The 16378-nt window shown below is 42.6% G+C and overlaps 1 protein-coding gene across 2 annotated transcripts in view; it reads left to right on the top strand.

The window, feature by feature from the left end:
- Window positions 1-16378, top strand: part of MGLL (monoglyceride lipase) — a 61751-nt gene that overhangs the window by 1162 nt on the left and 44211 nt on the right. For both annotated transcript variants that reach the window (XM_059856525.1, XM_059856524.1), the window contains exon 2: window positions 65-203. In XM_059856525.1, the coding sequence (XP_059712508.1) occupies window positions 79-203 (125 nt within the window). In that variant the 5' untranslated portion in view covers window positions 65-78. The remainder of the gene's footprint in view (window positions 1-64; window positions 204-16378) is intronic.

Raw genomic sequence — 16378 nt, forward strand, 5'->3', positions numbered from 1 at the left:
TTTATCAGCTTTTATCTTGTTTCCACCTGTGTTAAAGTATGTTGTTTCTTCTAACACCTTGCAGGTCATTCTTCCAGAATGCCAGAGGAAAGTTCGCCAAAGCGGAGTCCTCAAAACATCCCATACAAGGATCTGCCCCATATCATCAATGCTGATGGGCAGTACCTCTTCTGCAGGTATTGGAAGCCAGAAGCATCTCCCAGGTGAGCACTTTCAAGCAAATGTCCTTTTTACTATCACTAGATACGACTCTGTTAATGCAAGTATTATTTATAGCTTGACTGGCATTACAGGGCTGTGTACATGGAGCTTTATAGAGCCCCTTAGAGAGTTTTCTGTCAACTGAGAGAGTCCCTCCTGTAAAAATTGCATTCTCCAAACCTTAACTTGTTCAAGTCAGCCTTGCAGATGTAAAACCTGGAGCTGCTGTCATTCCATGCACAGCTGGCTTGGTTGGCAGTTCAATATTCTACCAAGTGGCTCTGGCAGGTGGCTGATGCCTATCAGCAATAAACAGCTATCCCCAAACTGATAGCACAGGCAGCCAGGGAGGACACGGATACAGGCTTTGGAATGTTCACTCTTGCTGATTTTCTCAGTGTCAACAAACTTAACATCAGCATCTAAGTTCAGTTTCAATAGTAATAGCAGGGTAACAGGCAAAATGTTTGACTGCATTGCTTTTTGACTGGTTTTAAATTATTTATACTTAGTAAATGATTCAGGGAGCTCTCTCACTGGCAATCTCAATTTCAAAACTGACCTGTATAATAAACACAGACAAAGAATCGAAGAATTTTTTCTAATATTTTGGTCATAATTTAAATAATCTCTTTAAGCTTTCTGGGCTAATTATGATCTGATGTGGCTCCCGTAGTTATCATCTTTCTTCTTCCAGTATCTGCTGGCTTGGCATGTATTTGTACTGCCACTAGTTATGTAGATATCTACTTCATAAAAATCTGGATATTGCTTAATTGTTTACTTTTTCTACAAGCCAACAGGAAGAGCTGTGTTGATTTTATATAGGTAGAAAACAGCACAGGAACAAGTTATTCAATCTGTAGTAGGGAGTTAAACTTTATCCTGATGACCCAACAGGTTAGACACCATCCTCTGCCCAAACCAGCCTGGCAACTGCTCTGAGAGAGGGATACAGGTCCAAGTTAGCTGGCCTGGGGGTTTATACCTACAAAACTAAGGGACAGTGGGAATAACATAGGGCTGGGTTAGCACTCAGGTAATACAGAGTGTGGGCAAGCCCCAAAATACACTGGCCCCAGAGGGGGGGACAGTGCAGCCACCCCACCACAGCTCCGTGGCCCGGCTGGGCTGTAGGACAGGGGTCTGGTTCAAGATCTCCTGGTCTACAGAGCAGTTCATAGTTGCTTCTACTCACTGCCTTTCAGAAACAAGGAGGAAGGTTTTTGGCACTGATGCATTACATAGTCTTTGCACCAAGATGAAAATTGCCTTTATGGAAAAATAATGCTATGAAATCAAGGTTCTACAGTGAAACCAGGCTGTTTTGTATTATAATGATAATTAATCATTAACTACCCATAACATTTGTCACCCAGTTGTGGAACTGCTTTTTTATCACATTTAATTTCTTACCACATTAGTGGTGGGTAGATGGATCTTTGTTCCAGAAATGATAAAGAGCTGAGAGTCAAAACTTGGTGTCTAAGTCCTCTGGGTAGTTAATTTTTTCTTAGTGGTCTGTGCACCAAGCAGTTAATTAAGAGTGAACTTGTCCTAGTTTTGTGACAAGAAAAGTGGATGGGATCAGTGTTGCTCATTTATTTGCAAGGAGCAAGGAGCTCCTGTGTGTGTTTGCATGTTTGTGTATGAGGAGGGGGTGTATTGTTTATTATTAGCTCTTTGTGAATTGTTATATATGAGAGATGATAAGTGACTGAATAACAAGTCAGTGCCTGGATCCTGTGATCAAGACTGCTCTTGAAGTGCTTTGATAGGCAAACAAAAATACATTATTTTGCCCCCTTTCACTTTACATAAGAAGCTCTGCTTTTTCTTCTTCCTGTGTCAAAGCTCAGCAACTTTCATCTAATTTTAAGCATTCAGAAAAACTGATCTCTCTATATATGTGTATAGGGAGAGAAAGAGAGACACCTCAGGGGACTTTTACAGTCCTGTTACAATTTATTTTAAATACTGAAAGCAATTCTTTCAATCTTCTAACTCAATTGTTGATTCAGGTTCAAATCTTAACACTAATGAATGATGCTATAACCGTCAAATGGTGAGACCTTTCATTGATCCATTATGTGCCTAATCCCAGCTAGAGCTGTAGAAATACCTCTCCACTGCAGATGCCCAAAGATTATCACTGACTTGTCTTCTATTAGAATAGAACTTATCGCCCTTGATCTCTCCCCCAGGGAGGGGGAAAACCCAGGATGTCTGCCAAAGGAAATATTAAAAAGTAGCTCTAGCCTGGGCTTGAAGAGCAGACAATGGCCAGGCAGTCTCTGAAAGTGGGGATGACTGACAGACACCACCCCTTGGAGCTGGTGCTTCTTTTTTATCTCATTGAACAGACTCATAAATGTGGATAAAAGTAGCAGATTAATGTGTTATAGCATATTTTAAAAAAACTGAAAAACATCCACCAAAAAACTATTTTTTCAGGAAGATGGAGAAATTTTGTGAGGCATTTTTGCTTCATGCTCACAAATACCCAGGCTCTGATCCTGTGTGGTGTTGATCTGACTGATCAGCCCATACTGGTGCACATATGGAAGCTTTGTTATAAGTGCCACTGAGGCCAAGGTTGTCCTGCCAGTGAAAGGCACCTATTGTGAGTTCCTCAGCAGGGTCTGCTTTGTTTCAGAGAGGGATTTAGGTGATTACTTCGCAGGAAGCTGACACACAAAGGCACTCAGATGTCATAATGATTAGATGGGGTAGATGGAGTAAGGAGTGGTGGGACTAAGGAAGAAGAAAGACAGTGTTTTCCACTTGTTTTTGGCGTGGGAAGTCACTCCCAACAGCAGAGCTGGGGCCTGGATGTCATCTTCTCTTGCTGCCTGCTGGCAGCAGTGCAGGTGCAGCTTCTCTGGTCAGCAGCCCTGCAGGCTGCCCAACTTGTTGAGCCAGTTCCACCTTAAAGTGTAATTAAGTTGTCTCCCCTTGCTGAATGCAGCAGGGAAGAAAAAGCAGTGTGTTCTGGTGTCGTTTTCATGTTTTGTGCCAACAGCAGAACTTGTGGACCATGAAAATGGGTAACTCTTTGGCACCACAAGTGCTCACTGCTGAATGCAAAGCTTAGGATCTGGGCAAGGCATGGCACTTCCAGGTCTTTGTAATGTTGCTTGAAGGAATTAAATCATTAGAACCAAACAGGACTGATCTCATGCCTATAGCATGTTGCAGTAGCCAAAGAAACCCTACTTAATAGGAAAGCAGTCACTGTGTAAACATAAGCAACAGCTCCATGCAAGGCTTAAACCTCTGTCACCACCCTGAGCACTCTGAGACAAAATATGAGGTAACAGGAGGTGAGGAATTAAGAAACCAAGTTCTATTCCCAGCTCTCAGACAAAGCTGCTAAGAATAGACACTGATGAGGAAGGGGAAGGAAAGTTGGGAGGAGAAGTCAAGACATTTCCTTTGAGGCCCCTGAAGGGCCTGGGGAACTTCAGAGGTGACCTTCTTCCTCTGTGGTCTATATCCCTGTAGCCTTTTCTAGATGCTTCCTCCATTCTTGTCACTACCTAGATAAGCACAAATAGTTTTTTGTGGGGCACTTTTAGCCCCTCTTCTTGACCTCAAGTAAATCCTGTGTGATTTATTGACTCAGAGTAATTTTTACACAGGTGCTCATAGCTGTAGCTGCCACTGACTTCAGACAGAATGATGCCCCAGTCTCTCCTGGCAGATCAGTCACTTTGAGCTGAGACCCTTGAAGCTAGAGGATGCACTTGGAAATGTGATTTCCAGACATGTATGAATATGAGCTTCCTCAGCCACCAAAGAGAAAGCATTACCTGGCTAGTTAGCATGGTGCTTGAGTGTCTCTCACAGGATGGTCTCTAGGTGGACTTAGAGGGTTGCCTGGATGCACTGTGGTTCTCTGCCTGCAGGTCACAGAGGCATTCCTGGGCCATTGTTAACTTACACTGCAATGGCTTGGCTCAACTTCAGACATGGTGAGCACAGTTTAAGTAAACAGAGCTGCAATTGTCTGGGTAAACAGTGCCTTTCTAAGAGTTCTTTCAGTTCTACACCTGAGATGTGTTTAATAATACAAAATTAAACAAACAAAAGGCACCCACTTCTCTATTTACTTTTTACATTTCTTTTACTCTTTGAAGAACGCCTGCCATTCTTTCTGACTTGTTAGTAATGCAAGGCCAAGCCAATAAGGAGAAAACAAATTTCTCTGTTCCCCAAAGATTTTGCAGATGTGCCTGTGGTGCAGAAATATAAATTGCCTTTGTATTTGAACTGGCCCTTAAATTGTAAATATTGCTTGATGGTTTTGGCATCTCATTACCAGCACTTCCATGCCATTTCCAGAAGAACAGTGCAGCTCCCAGCATGAGCAAATGACAAAATTGAATTTGACTTTCAGACCTTTCCAAAGTGAACGAATAAATAAATAAATAAGGCAAAGTGAAGTCACAGCAAAAGAAATCAAGCCACTGATTATAATGTCTTTAATTATAGTGTATTGTGTTAGTCTCTAGAAATATTTCAAGCAGTTTCTAATTCAGCATCATTTTTGAAGAACACTTTGTTTGTACTAATGAGGTCAACTCAAAATTAAAGCCAAATCTGTAGGATGCAGAGTGACTTATGTCAGCACAGTTTGCTGTAGGATGAATTCAGCTCCCTGTGTTTTTCTGATCCCATTGCACACACTGCAAAGGGAAATGACAATGATCATTGTCAAATCAACATTCCAGGCTTGCTTGCTGTATTGCTACTGTCTGAGTTTCTAAAGCATCCCTTCTTCTCATCAGCTGTGTATGTGTTCCTTTAATGCCTCTGTTATCTTTGCTCCATGTGACTGTTTTATTCACTGTGAATGGGGGCATCCTTTTATGATTCCTTATGTGGTTCCAGAGGATGGGCAAATTAGCAAACCAGCTTTGTGTGAAAGGGACTCTGACATACAGGGGAGCTGCTTTGGTTCTCACTGCAGATACTTCCAACAGGCTTCTTCAGTATCATAATTTTTTTTCAGTCTCCACAGGAATGTCCACCACAAGCAAATCTGCCTTGTATTCCACAGAAACCAAGGGAAAAGGTGAATAGCAAATGGGATAACAATTGTAATTAAACTGTCCCTTTTGCTCATTGCCCTGTTAGGATCTGCTTCTGAGCACAGGTGTACAACTTTGTGACATCAGTGTCTGGGAACAAGGTGACTTTTGGAGTTCCCTGTTGTGAGTCTCAAAGCACTAATATTTCATCCTGATCCTGAGAGCAGCAAAAAAAAAAGCAAAATCAGTGTTGGTTCTGTGTGCCACCTGATGAATTGGAAACATTGCTGTCCAGCACGGTGAATATAAGAAGCAGAGGTAGAAATAAGAGAAAAGAAGAAAAATGGCCTAAAGATAGTGTTGTAAAGATAATTTTTCTGCTCATTATTCTGCCAGAGACTGAAGGATAAGCAAACCTGGCATCTGTAAAACAAACAGTTCATTTGCTTTTTAATTGGAATACAAGTGTGATGATCAGTACTGGCTTTGTGCCATGACTCCAATGGATGCCCGAGTTGGTCACTCAGCATTTAGAGATCTTTATCCTGGGCAGACCCTCCACTGGCCTCTTCTTCAGCTCATCAGACTGGGAATGCTCTGAGCCAGCTATTTGTTGGTAGTGACCCAATATCTGAAGTAGACAACTTGCTGATCATACCAGGGTTCCAGATGCAAGAGCACTTTACTTCACTGCTATAAGGAATATTCAGGTTTAGTGAAAATAATAAAAGAGCTGCACACAGTTCCTTCCTTCAATTTCTCTAGCACTCTTGGAACATCCCTTGGGAACACACAGCAGCTCTTTTAGATCACTGTGAATACATCTACAAGAACTGGCTGTACAGCTGTTCTGGCTGGAAGAGGCTATTTTTTCTAGATGTCTGTAGCAGAGGAGTTGGCCTTGCAAGTTCCCTTCAGACTGCTGTGACTTTGTCCTTTTTAAAGTCAGGGTGAACATCTGACCTCTTTGTTCTTCTAGGGAAATTGCATTGTTCTAAGAGCTGTCCCTGCAGACATATTTGGCTGAGCTGCCTTCCCTCGGTTCAGGCGTGTCATTGTCCCAGTGTGTTCCCACTTGAATGGAAGCCACCAGTGTTTGAACCCTCCTATTGTCCCTCATGCAAGAGATGTGACACAACCCTGATAGCAAATGGCTGATTTTTCCAGGTATCCAAGGAGATAGAGTTGCATCTTGCCCATGAGATTCCTAAAGATATCCTTAGGCAGGTCCTTTACCTCATCCCACCCCAGTTATATCCTTACCTCCACCCAGCCATCCCTGCCCTGCACTCCCCAGCACAGACACTCTGACGCTGTGTCAGTATGACTTATTGTCCATAACAGGAAAGAAGGAAATCAGCAAACATCAGAGTAAGTGAAGTTTTTAGACATCATTAGAATTATATCTCCTCTAGGGTTTCCTCTTGCAGACCAATACAGTTTCACTTATGTGAACTGAAAGAAAAATGCTGGTGCAGCAATCCCAAATACCAACCTTGGGCTAGTCCCAAGCACAAACATCTTCTAAAGCAACCAGACTTGGGGGAGTCACTGGGTGGTGGTGGCAGGAAGGTGTCCCCAAGCTGACCAGACTCACTGCCCAGACAGTGAGTACCAAGGTGTGGCCTTGGAGCCAGGAAGGGAGCAGCTGGTGGAAGCTGTCCTGGTGGCCACAGCACTGCAGTCAGATTTACCTGCCTCCAAGCTTGCTCCTGTGGGATATCCCCATCAGCAGGAGAGGTGATAGGTCTTGGTTTTGGTCTTTTTCTGCTTGGGAATGTGGTTGTTCCTCTCAGGCAGATGCAGTATGTTTGTGTCTGAAGGGATTCACTCTTTTTGTAGCAGTTTTCAATGTTCCAGAACCTTGAGTGATACCAAACTTCATGAGTACTTCTACTGGCATGAAAGAGACCCCCTTCTGTGTCAGACACTGGCTCTGCAGCCAGAAACTATCTTTGTTTCTGTTTGGCAGGCACTCACTTGATGATGGAAGCCTCTGAATCCTCCCATTCAGAGTGGTGGCAAAGGCAACTTGCTAGACCTAGAGAATTTAGTGTCAAAAAACAGAAAAAAGGAGGCAGTGAGGAGCAGAGAAAGGCAAAACATGGTCAAGACAGTCATTAGACACAATGACCAGTGATTTACAGAATAAAACTTACAATTTATCCATACTTTTGTTTCCTTGTCTACAACTGCATGTAGTCCTCCAGTCAAGTGATACAAATTGGGGCTGGAGTCTCTAGCTGAAAGTTGCCAGAGAAAATAAGTTATTTCTTGAGCAGCTGGTGGTTCAAGAAGGCTTGATGTTTGAAGAGAGATTTTAAATAAAATCTGCTAAGTGATGATTTAGTTGTTCTTTGCTGAATTAGTTTACTTTTGCTGCAAGTAAATTGTCTCAGTGGCAATCATTGAAAAGAAAGAACAGGGAAAAAAGGGGGACAAAATATTGACAACTGGGCTAAAGCCAAACACCCAGCAGTAACAGGGTAGTAATCATTTGCTCTGGTGTTCTGTACAGATAGGTAAGGAGAAAATGTACAAACTACTGTAGATTTGGTGTGCAAGGAAGAGTGCTGATCTTTTTCAGATGTCTGTCTGACCTGTGATAAATGTCTTGCTCTGTATGTTTTCTTTCTTCCTTGCTCAAGCTTGAAGCTTTCAGAGTGAGGGAATAAGACCTAAATCATTGGCCTTTCTTTAAAACACAATTTGGTTGAATTTGCAGTAGATATCAGCAGGTTAGTTGGTTCACCATCAGACAAGATGAGCTTATTTTTATAATTTTTCAACATAGTTTTAACTTTTATTTTCAAAATTATCTCAGTGGGCTTTCAAATTCAATTGTCAATTCCAGAAGTCTGCAATGGTTTAATTTGCTGGGTGAAAGGCATTAGGAGTGACAAGGAAGCAGTAAGTAATTAAATTTCTGTAAGATAACATCCAACTGACTTAATGGTTAAGCTTTTTCTTCATTTTTTCAATTTTATGTGAGAGCTAGTCTACAATATTTGGAGCATTAAAATCTGTATTCTGAGCAGCATTCATAACCTCGTGTTATTAAAAAGACATTAAAGCAATCAGCATTCAGTCATCCTCTGTATGTCCCAAAAAAGAGATGTGGAACATCTCAACCCATCTTGTTCTGAAAATGCACAGAGCATCACTCTGACATTATTAGATGCCCACAAATTCATTAGGACAGAAAGATTTTTTTAATTGACTTTGTTCCTTCCAGGTTCACTGTGGCCCCCTTCCCTGTAGCACAGGGAGCCCGTGGTGATATCTGAACTCTGCTGTTAAGCTCCTGCTGGCTGCTTTAGAGTCAGGTTTTTACTCACACTGTGTGTCCATCCTTGCCTCTGGCATGCTGTGCTGCCACAGGAAAGGCTTTTTACCTCTGTGCTTCAGTTTATGTGGCAGTGGGAAGAAGGGTTGGTCCTTGCTTGGGGTGAGGTAATGGATCAGAGAATCTCTTGAGGTGCCACTCATCTCTGCCTTGTGTGACCTCTGCAAGCAGCCTGGTTGCACCATTTGTAAAGCATTTTGGGTTTTCTGTATGAAGAGTGTTGTACAAAAGCCAGCTGCTGTTATTATTTATCCTCTTTATTTACTGGTCACATTTCTCAGAGCTGGGGAATGGAAAAAAAAACAAGCAATCAGCAGATTCACTTTGTTTACATTTCATTTCACTTTCGGTGTTTGGGGAATGCTGATTTGTTAAACTCTATTCCTTCCTTTGAAGCCTGTAATTTTGCATAGTGGAAACATTGCCTCATTTTTACACACAGGTTTACATTTCTGTTCTGAAGCATTATTTAAGAGTTCTGCCCATCAGAGGTTTGCTTCCTGCTGGGCACATTCTCCTCCACACCAGCTCTCACTCTTTCTTTGCCAGGAATTGAAGGAGTTGAAGCTGGTGGGGTTAATGACTGTGGTATTGAAAGTATTTGCTCTGGATATTGTTGAGGCTTTTTAAAAATGGTCATAAATGTGTGGTACAGTCTCTGGTGAAGTGTTCCACATGAAACACAGCATTCCTGCAGCAGAATAACAGCTTGTGGTTTAAATAAATGTTGTTATTTCTGCTCAGCTGTAGGTGTACATGTATGTTTTGGTTCAGTGACTGCCAGATACTGTAAATGAGTATTGATTTCCTTTTCTATTTTAAGCTTTTCTGCAGAAAAGACATCCCACATGCCTTTGGCTTTCTTTGCCTGTATCTAAAACGATTGCAGCCAAGGACTCATCTAACTAAATACTCTTTTTTTTTATTGTTACCCCCCATCTTTATTCTAGTAGTTGCACCTCAAGTTGGACGGGTCCCCATTCACATTTTGGAGCTTAAAGCTATTACATCCAGCCCTTTTTGAGAGCAAATCAACAGGGCAGTGATTAAAACTCATGGCAGGTATGTTCCTTATTTGTGTTAGCATGGCAGCCTCACTGAGAGAGGTGAAGCTGCCTGGGTGTTAGAAATAAAATAACATTTTAGGAACCAAGCCTGCAGTAGCTAAAGCCTTTGGACACCCAGATTAGCTCAGTGCAGCCGAGAAATAACACATATTGATTTGGCAGCCATGGGCTGAAGTCTGTATCCAACTCTTAAGTCATCTGTAGGTAAACCATTGCACCTCACCTGTGACTAAAATTCACTTTGGTCAAAATCATGAATAAACATTTCAGACTTTAAAGCTCCTGTTGCAGTGCTCATTGTCTTAGCAGCATTCCATGTCTCATGTTTAGCTGCTTACATTCAACTTTCCTTCCTACCTCAGGTCTACAGCAAACATGGAATAGTAAATTAATTGGAACATGCTGAAAGCCTTGGCAAACGCTTTGCCTGTGACATTCCTAATTTCCCAGGGGAGTAGCTGCTGATATTGATTTTGACAGAGCCTCTAAAGCCTCTTGCTGCAAAGATTCCTCTCATAGCTGGGAAAGGCTGAAGTGCAGCACTGGGATGTGCCAAGATTTCATTGGAAATTAATGTGTTTAATCTCCAAATATGTTAAAATATACATAAGCCCTTTATGATTAAGAAATAAATCCTTGAGCTTCTGTCTCTAAGTTTATGGGATAATTCCACCCTAGATTTTGGAAAATCATGTGGAAAAACTTGGCAGTTTAGAGACCCATGCTACCTCTGACATCTGAACTTATAATGAGTTTGTCAGTTAGTTAAGGAAAACCAATTAAGATCTCTGCCAACACAGAGGACTGCTGACAAAATTGGATCAGGAAGGTAAAAGTGAGGATGGGCAATTGACTCAGTGCAGGAAGTAATCAGGAGTTCCAAGTTAGGAGTGTAATTGCCTGGCCACAAACAGTATTATTGGGTCGAAGTATTTCAGGGAATTGAAGTCTTTCTTTAAACCATTGCCATACAACTAGGAATTGCACTGTCAGTGCTTTTTTAAAAATTTATAATAACATAGTATCTTGACTTCACAGAACAGGTAAAGTGTCATCTCCTTTCTTCCTTCTTCTTTATTCACAGCTCTCTTCCTGGAATGTGTCCCTGACCATGACGAGGGGGTGGAACTAGGTGACCTTCAAGGTCCCTTTCAACCCAAACCATTCTATGATTCCAAGCTAGGGAAGGTTTGCCCACAGAAGCCCCAAATGCCTGATCAAAGTACTTCAGGAATAGCTCAGAAATGTTCTGACCCTCTTGTGCCAGGTGTGTGCTTTTCAGCCTCTTCCCTGCACAGGTGCTGGGGTGCTGGGCTGAATTCTTCCTGAAACAACTTTTTCAGTATTGCTGATCAGGAGCTGTCTATACCACCCACTCCCTGAAATAGGAGCTTGAGACTGGAGGTGATCAGAGCCATGCTAGAGTCTGAACCATGGAAAAGATAATTTTTAAGAACCATTGATTTAGGGGGTGGAATTGGCTATGAAGAACCTCTGGTGCACCTGGGTTCAGACTATGAGTGATGTCCTTCATAAAAATTCCTTGCAAAAGAATTAAGGTCAGAAGAAGCCTGCAGACTTGTCTTACAGGACTCCAGCAGGTGCCACTTAACACTTAGATGTGGTATTCTCTGGAGCACTTGATTATTTGTCTCACACCACAAGCCCTTAACAAATATTTTAACACAACCAAGAAAGCAGAATGTTCCTAAGGACTTAAACATTACCATGTACTTATGAGGATCTAACCAGGGGGATGACTTTACTCAATAAAATAATTTCCATCATTTGGAAGCTGCAGAGGCATATCTAAAACTCTTCACCTCAATAACTGAATACTGCTGTCTATTTCCATCATCTGTGCTATGCCAAAAACTGAGACTAAATTGTAAAAATGTGGCTGGGATGCCATGTAAGGAGCACTCTTGCATGGCTTGAGCTCATCCCTTAATGAAACACACCTTGTTCCTTTCTAGAAAGCTTCCCTCCTATTAGGGTTGAGTTGGATTTCAGGCTATGAACTTAGAGCAGCAATAACGACTTGTCACTGGAACAGGTTCCAATGCTCTGAATATGCCACGACTTCAAGGGAGTTCAGTAAAACGGAGCTGGTTTTGCACAGCTACTTTGAAACAGAGACATACTTTTATATAAAAAAACCCTTTTTTGTTCAGAGAGCAGGTGTAGTACTGAACTAGTGAGTAATGCTGAGTTTCAGAGATGGTGACAGTGCAGAAGCTTCTTGCCCTTCAACTGCAGCTTTCTCATGCTCGGAAAGGACAGTCCATCTCACCACACAGGCCTTCCTGTTTCCAAGGCTTTGGCTCACTAGGCAGTGTCTGCATTTTGATTTCAAGAAGAAACTGCTACATGACTGGCTAAACAGTCATTTTTGTCCCTTTGGAAATCATTAAACATTCAGTGCAAGTGAAGAGGAGAGAGAGTCTGTGAAAACGTTCTCGCTCTTACTCCCTGTCTGTTGGTGCTCCACTGAGAGTGGTGGCCCTGCACTGGCTGTGCTTCCAAGTCAAAATGAATTTTTAATCAAAATAACCAGAAGTACTTTATTTTTCCTGATTTCCAAGGGGATCTGTGCCAGAAACTCTTTTGTTTCTTTCCATATTCTCCCTCCACACCCTAAAGCTAATCTAAAAAATTGGGGGTGATTTCAGGTTGACTTGAATTTTGCAGCTGATGTCTTCTATTTAAGCAATGTTTTGCACAGTTGTTTTAGACAGACACTGACTGCTTTGTGCATCTATCCCAGTATCTCCCCTTGGGAGATGTGACCTCCATTTTATCTCCCTTCTAACCCTTGTACTGAGCAAGGGCTGATGCAGAGCAAAGCACAGGACTGGGATGTCCAGTTCCAGCATTCCTCCCAGTCAGGTCCTGCCCAGGGGGGGCAGTTCTGTCCCCCCACATCATCCCTTCCTCAGTCCCGTGTGTGTGACAATGCCTACCCCTTTTCTTGCTGGAAGCAGAAGTCATAATCCTTCTTTCAAGGCTTCCTGTGCTCTGTAGAAGTGCAGCAGCCACAGGACAGCTCTGATCCAACCCTGGCTTGCCCAAGTCTCCAGGGATCTTGTCTGTCTTGCAGGTTCAGAGCAGCAGGTCTGGCAGGCAGTTGTGCCAAGGCAAATCCCATCTGTGATATCAAAGTGGAGGAGTGTCTCCCCAGAGCAGTCCATGGAACCCTAGAATCCCTCCTCCTCAGTGGGAAGATCCAACCCCTGAGTTTTAAGCTACACACCAGGCATTTCACCTCTGATCTCAGCTTCATGTCCCCTAAAATATTACTGCAAAGCCTCCTGGAAACTAAATACAGCTGATCTTAAATGTTAACTTTGCAGAGATTTACCCAGAGCTAGGCAGTTGCGAGGACCCAATAATTCTTTCTCTCCCACCCCCACCTGAAATTTCCTTCCTCTCTTGTCCCAGTATTAAACCGCTCATGAGTTATTCTCAGGGAGGGCTTGCTTTTTGAAAAACTACAATAAATCAGCTGAAACTATTTCTGCACATTGTTTTGTGCTGGCTCTAGCTGGATCCTGTTGAACCTTTTGTTATGAAATATATTTGTACTAACCAGATCTGTCTCTGCTCTGCTGATTTATGACGTCTGCACTTTCTGACGGGGTTGGAAAACTTAGCCCTGCTACTCCTTCTGGACAGTTTCAGAGCATGGCAGTTCTGAATTGTCCTCCTCACTCTGTTCTTGTGAGGAGTTGTGATTTTGAGATGTGTGATGAGACCAGGCTTGCAGACATGTTGCAAGAGGGCTGCTTACAGGAGCAGGCACAGGTTTTAAGACTGAGCCCTAAATCTCTGTGGTGTAAGACAGCAAGAAGGTGTTTAAACTAACAGCAGCCCCTTTGGAGAGGCTTGCATGGAGTCTTCCAAGCCTGAGGAAACGAGAAAAGAAAGCAAGAAGCAGAGCTTGATGAAGAGGCTTACTTTTTAATTGCCAATGTAAGATCTGGACAGGAATAAAGCTGCTGATTCTACTAGTCTAGATCAAACCACATCAAACACAAAGGTACAGAACCCTCAAGCCCCACAAGCTCTGTATAGTCAAGCAGAAATCGTGTATTGTGAGCCCAGTGCAGGTTCCTGTGACATGATCTTTCATGCATAAAGGTTTTTCAAAGTTAAACCCCAGAGATAAACTCCTCCAGATTCAGAGCTCTGTGAGGTATCCATGCCAATGCTGTATGGTCTGTGATTTTGAGAGAAGGTGGATAGAGACTCAGCTCCAGGCTACTGACATTCTGATTTGCTTTTTTCCTTGAACTGGGAAAAGCAGTGATAGAGCTGCTGGAGAGAGGTGGCTGCCCAGAGCCTGGGCCTGCATGGCAAAGCTGTGGGGCAGTAGGGCAGAGGCTAAGAATGCAAAAACCTGAGCAAGAGAGCAAGAAATGCCCTTGGGCGCAATGCCTCCTTGAAACATGGATTGGAATTGGGAGAAAAGTCACCCCCTCTTGCACCTCCAGGGGGACATAACTCAGATGTTTCCTAGGGGCAGAAGGATGGCATGAAGGGACACACCTGACTCCATAAATATTTCTGTCTAACTGGAGACACTAGGCTGAGCTTACGGCTAAGCGTGTGGGTCACAAGCATTCATAACATAAGTGAGATTGCTGTAGCTTTTTGTAACCCCTACACATGGCCCAAGTGTTTTCAGGGTTGTCTTGGGGCACAAATCACCTCCAGAAAAAAGAATGCAAAAACTGACTTGAAGAGCAGAGACAGAGACAATCCCCTTCCAAACTTCAGGTCTTACACCCAAAGCAAGGGCCTGAAGAACCCTCTAGAAAAGGAAAAGATCACCAATAGTTTAGATCACAAAAAAATTTATTCTTCATTACGTGTTCTTGTAAATTATTAGCTGGATTTTTTTTTTTGTAACCTTTAAGCAAATACCAAGGGTAGAAAATTAGATTGACACTTACACCTCAACAAATCTTATTGTATGATAGACAGCTAATCCTCATAGTGAGGCCCATTCACCCAGCTAACACAAGAATGAACACCTTCCAGTGACTTTCCATTATAATATACTTTGGAAGCAAAATACACACATAACATTTTTAACACACTAAAAGATCTGTGAGTGACTATCCACTTGCTTGTCCAAAAACATCACCAGTTTTTGGTAAATAAAAGGTAATTGTTCAGCTACAAAGGAACTGATAAATCAGCTCAAACAACACAACAAAATGTAGTACTTAAGCCAGTCATTTTTCTGGCAGCTTAGCTGGCTCAGAGCTTTCCTGTCAGTTTGTTTTTGAAAATTACTTTAGGAATTCAGTGTCTGGAATTCAAAACTGTGCAAGTCAGATGTTCTTTGTTAAAGCTGATCTGGTTCTGGTAACAACATCCATAAGACCAAATGAAAAGCACAGTTACCTAACATAGAATAACATGGTATTAGCTTAAGTTGTGAGGGCTTGATTCAGGAAATCACTTCTGTGTGTGATTAAATCAGTCCTTGTTCCGGACAGCATTTATAAATCCTTTTTTAACTTTCATCCTGTACTTGGAGAGTCCTGTTGACTTTCATGTGTTGAAGAAAGTTTCCTGAGGTTAAGGCGAGTACTTAAATATTATTCTGAAGAGGGATGCTTTTGAATGGGGTGGAAAAGATTGCATTTTTCATATATGCAGTCATAGGAAGCTTGTCTTCCGCTCTTTGGTTCAGCCCTAATGTTTTGGGTTATTTTCTGGCAATAAAAGAGCACGCATGGGGTCCCAGAGAAGTGGCTCTGTCCCCAGAGGACACAAGATGTTAAAGCCACACCATCCTGCTTGCAACCACCTTTGTCTAGCTTAGTTTCAACATGAATTTTGTTCAAAGCAAAGCAAGAACAAGGGTCTTATGCCCAGCAGGACCCAAGCCCTGAGTGGTGTTTCAGGCCTGCAAAGAGTCACAGCACAGCAGCTTTCTGGCTGTGCTTCCAGTGTATTTTTCTTCTAATAGTCTTGGTTTAGGAGGGCTCTTGCTCATGTGTGTAAGTCCTGCAATTTAATTTCCCTAGAATTGTTCTTCTCCAGTTGACTGTGGAGTTGTATCTCTGAACAATTGTCAAAAAAGACAGCAAAACAGAAAGTGAGAACCTTTAAACCTGGCACTGCCTTTCTACCTAGAACTGCAACCTAAAGCATGACCCTGCCCTGCAAAGCTGCTGCCTACACAAGAAGAGAAATACTAGTGGATGTGAAGGTACAGTGAGAAATAGGGAAGGCCTGGACACAGCTAAAGCTTGGATCAGATGGTGAACTCTCCAAGAGGCAGGAGAGAAGAGAACAAGGTGTTCACGTGGATTTGTGCACACTGACTGTGTTGCAGCCTGGCCTCCACACTTTCCACTCTCCCTAATAAAGCTCAGGGTGTTTGCAGGTGCTTTGTATTAACTGCAGGTGTAGCACTGCTATGTTTTACAAAGCTTGACAGGCTGCAGCTGCAATTTAGGAGGGACTGATACCAGTCAGGGGAGACGTGGGAGCAAAGACAGGTCATGAGTGCATATCACCTCCTCATGGAAGAGGACTAAACACAGCCAGTAGTTGATTTGAATACTAAACACAAATATTATTCTGCCTTCTTGTTGTAATAAGCAAGTGCATCTGTTTGCCAAGCTGTGCAGTACCAGGAGGCAGAAACCTGCAGTAGGGAGGGGGCAGGAGGAGGAGGTGATAAAGGCCATGGGAAGGGCAGGAATCTGCAA

This window comes from Haemorhous mexicanus, chromosome 11 (assembly GCF_027477595.1).
Source record: "Haemorhous mexicanus isolate bHaeMex1 chromosome 11, bHaeMex1.pri, whole genome shotgun sequence".
Classification (NCBI taxonomy): Eukaryota; Metazoa; Chordata; class Aves; order Passeriformes; family Fringillidae; genus Haemorhous; species Haemorhous mexicanus.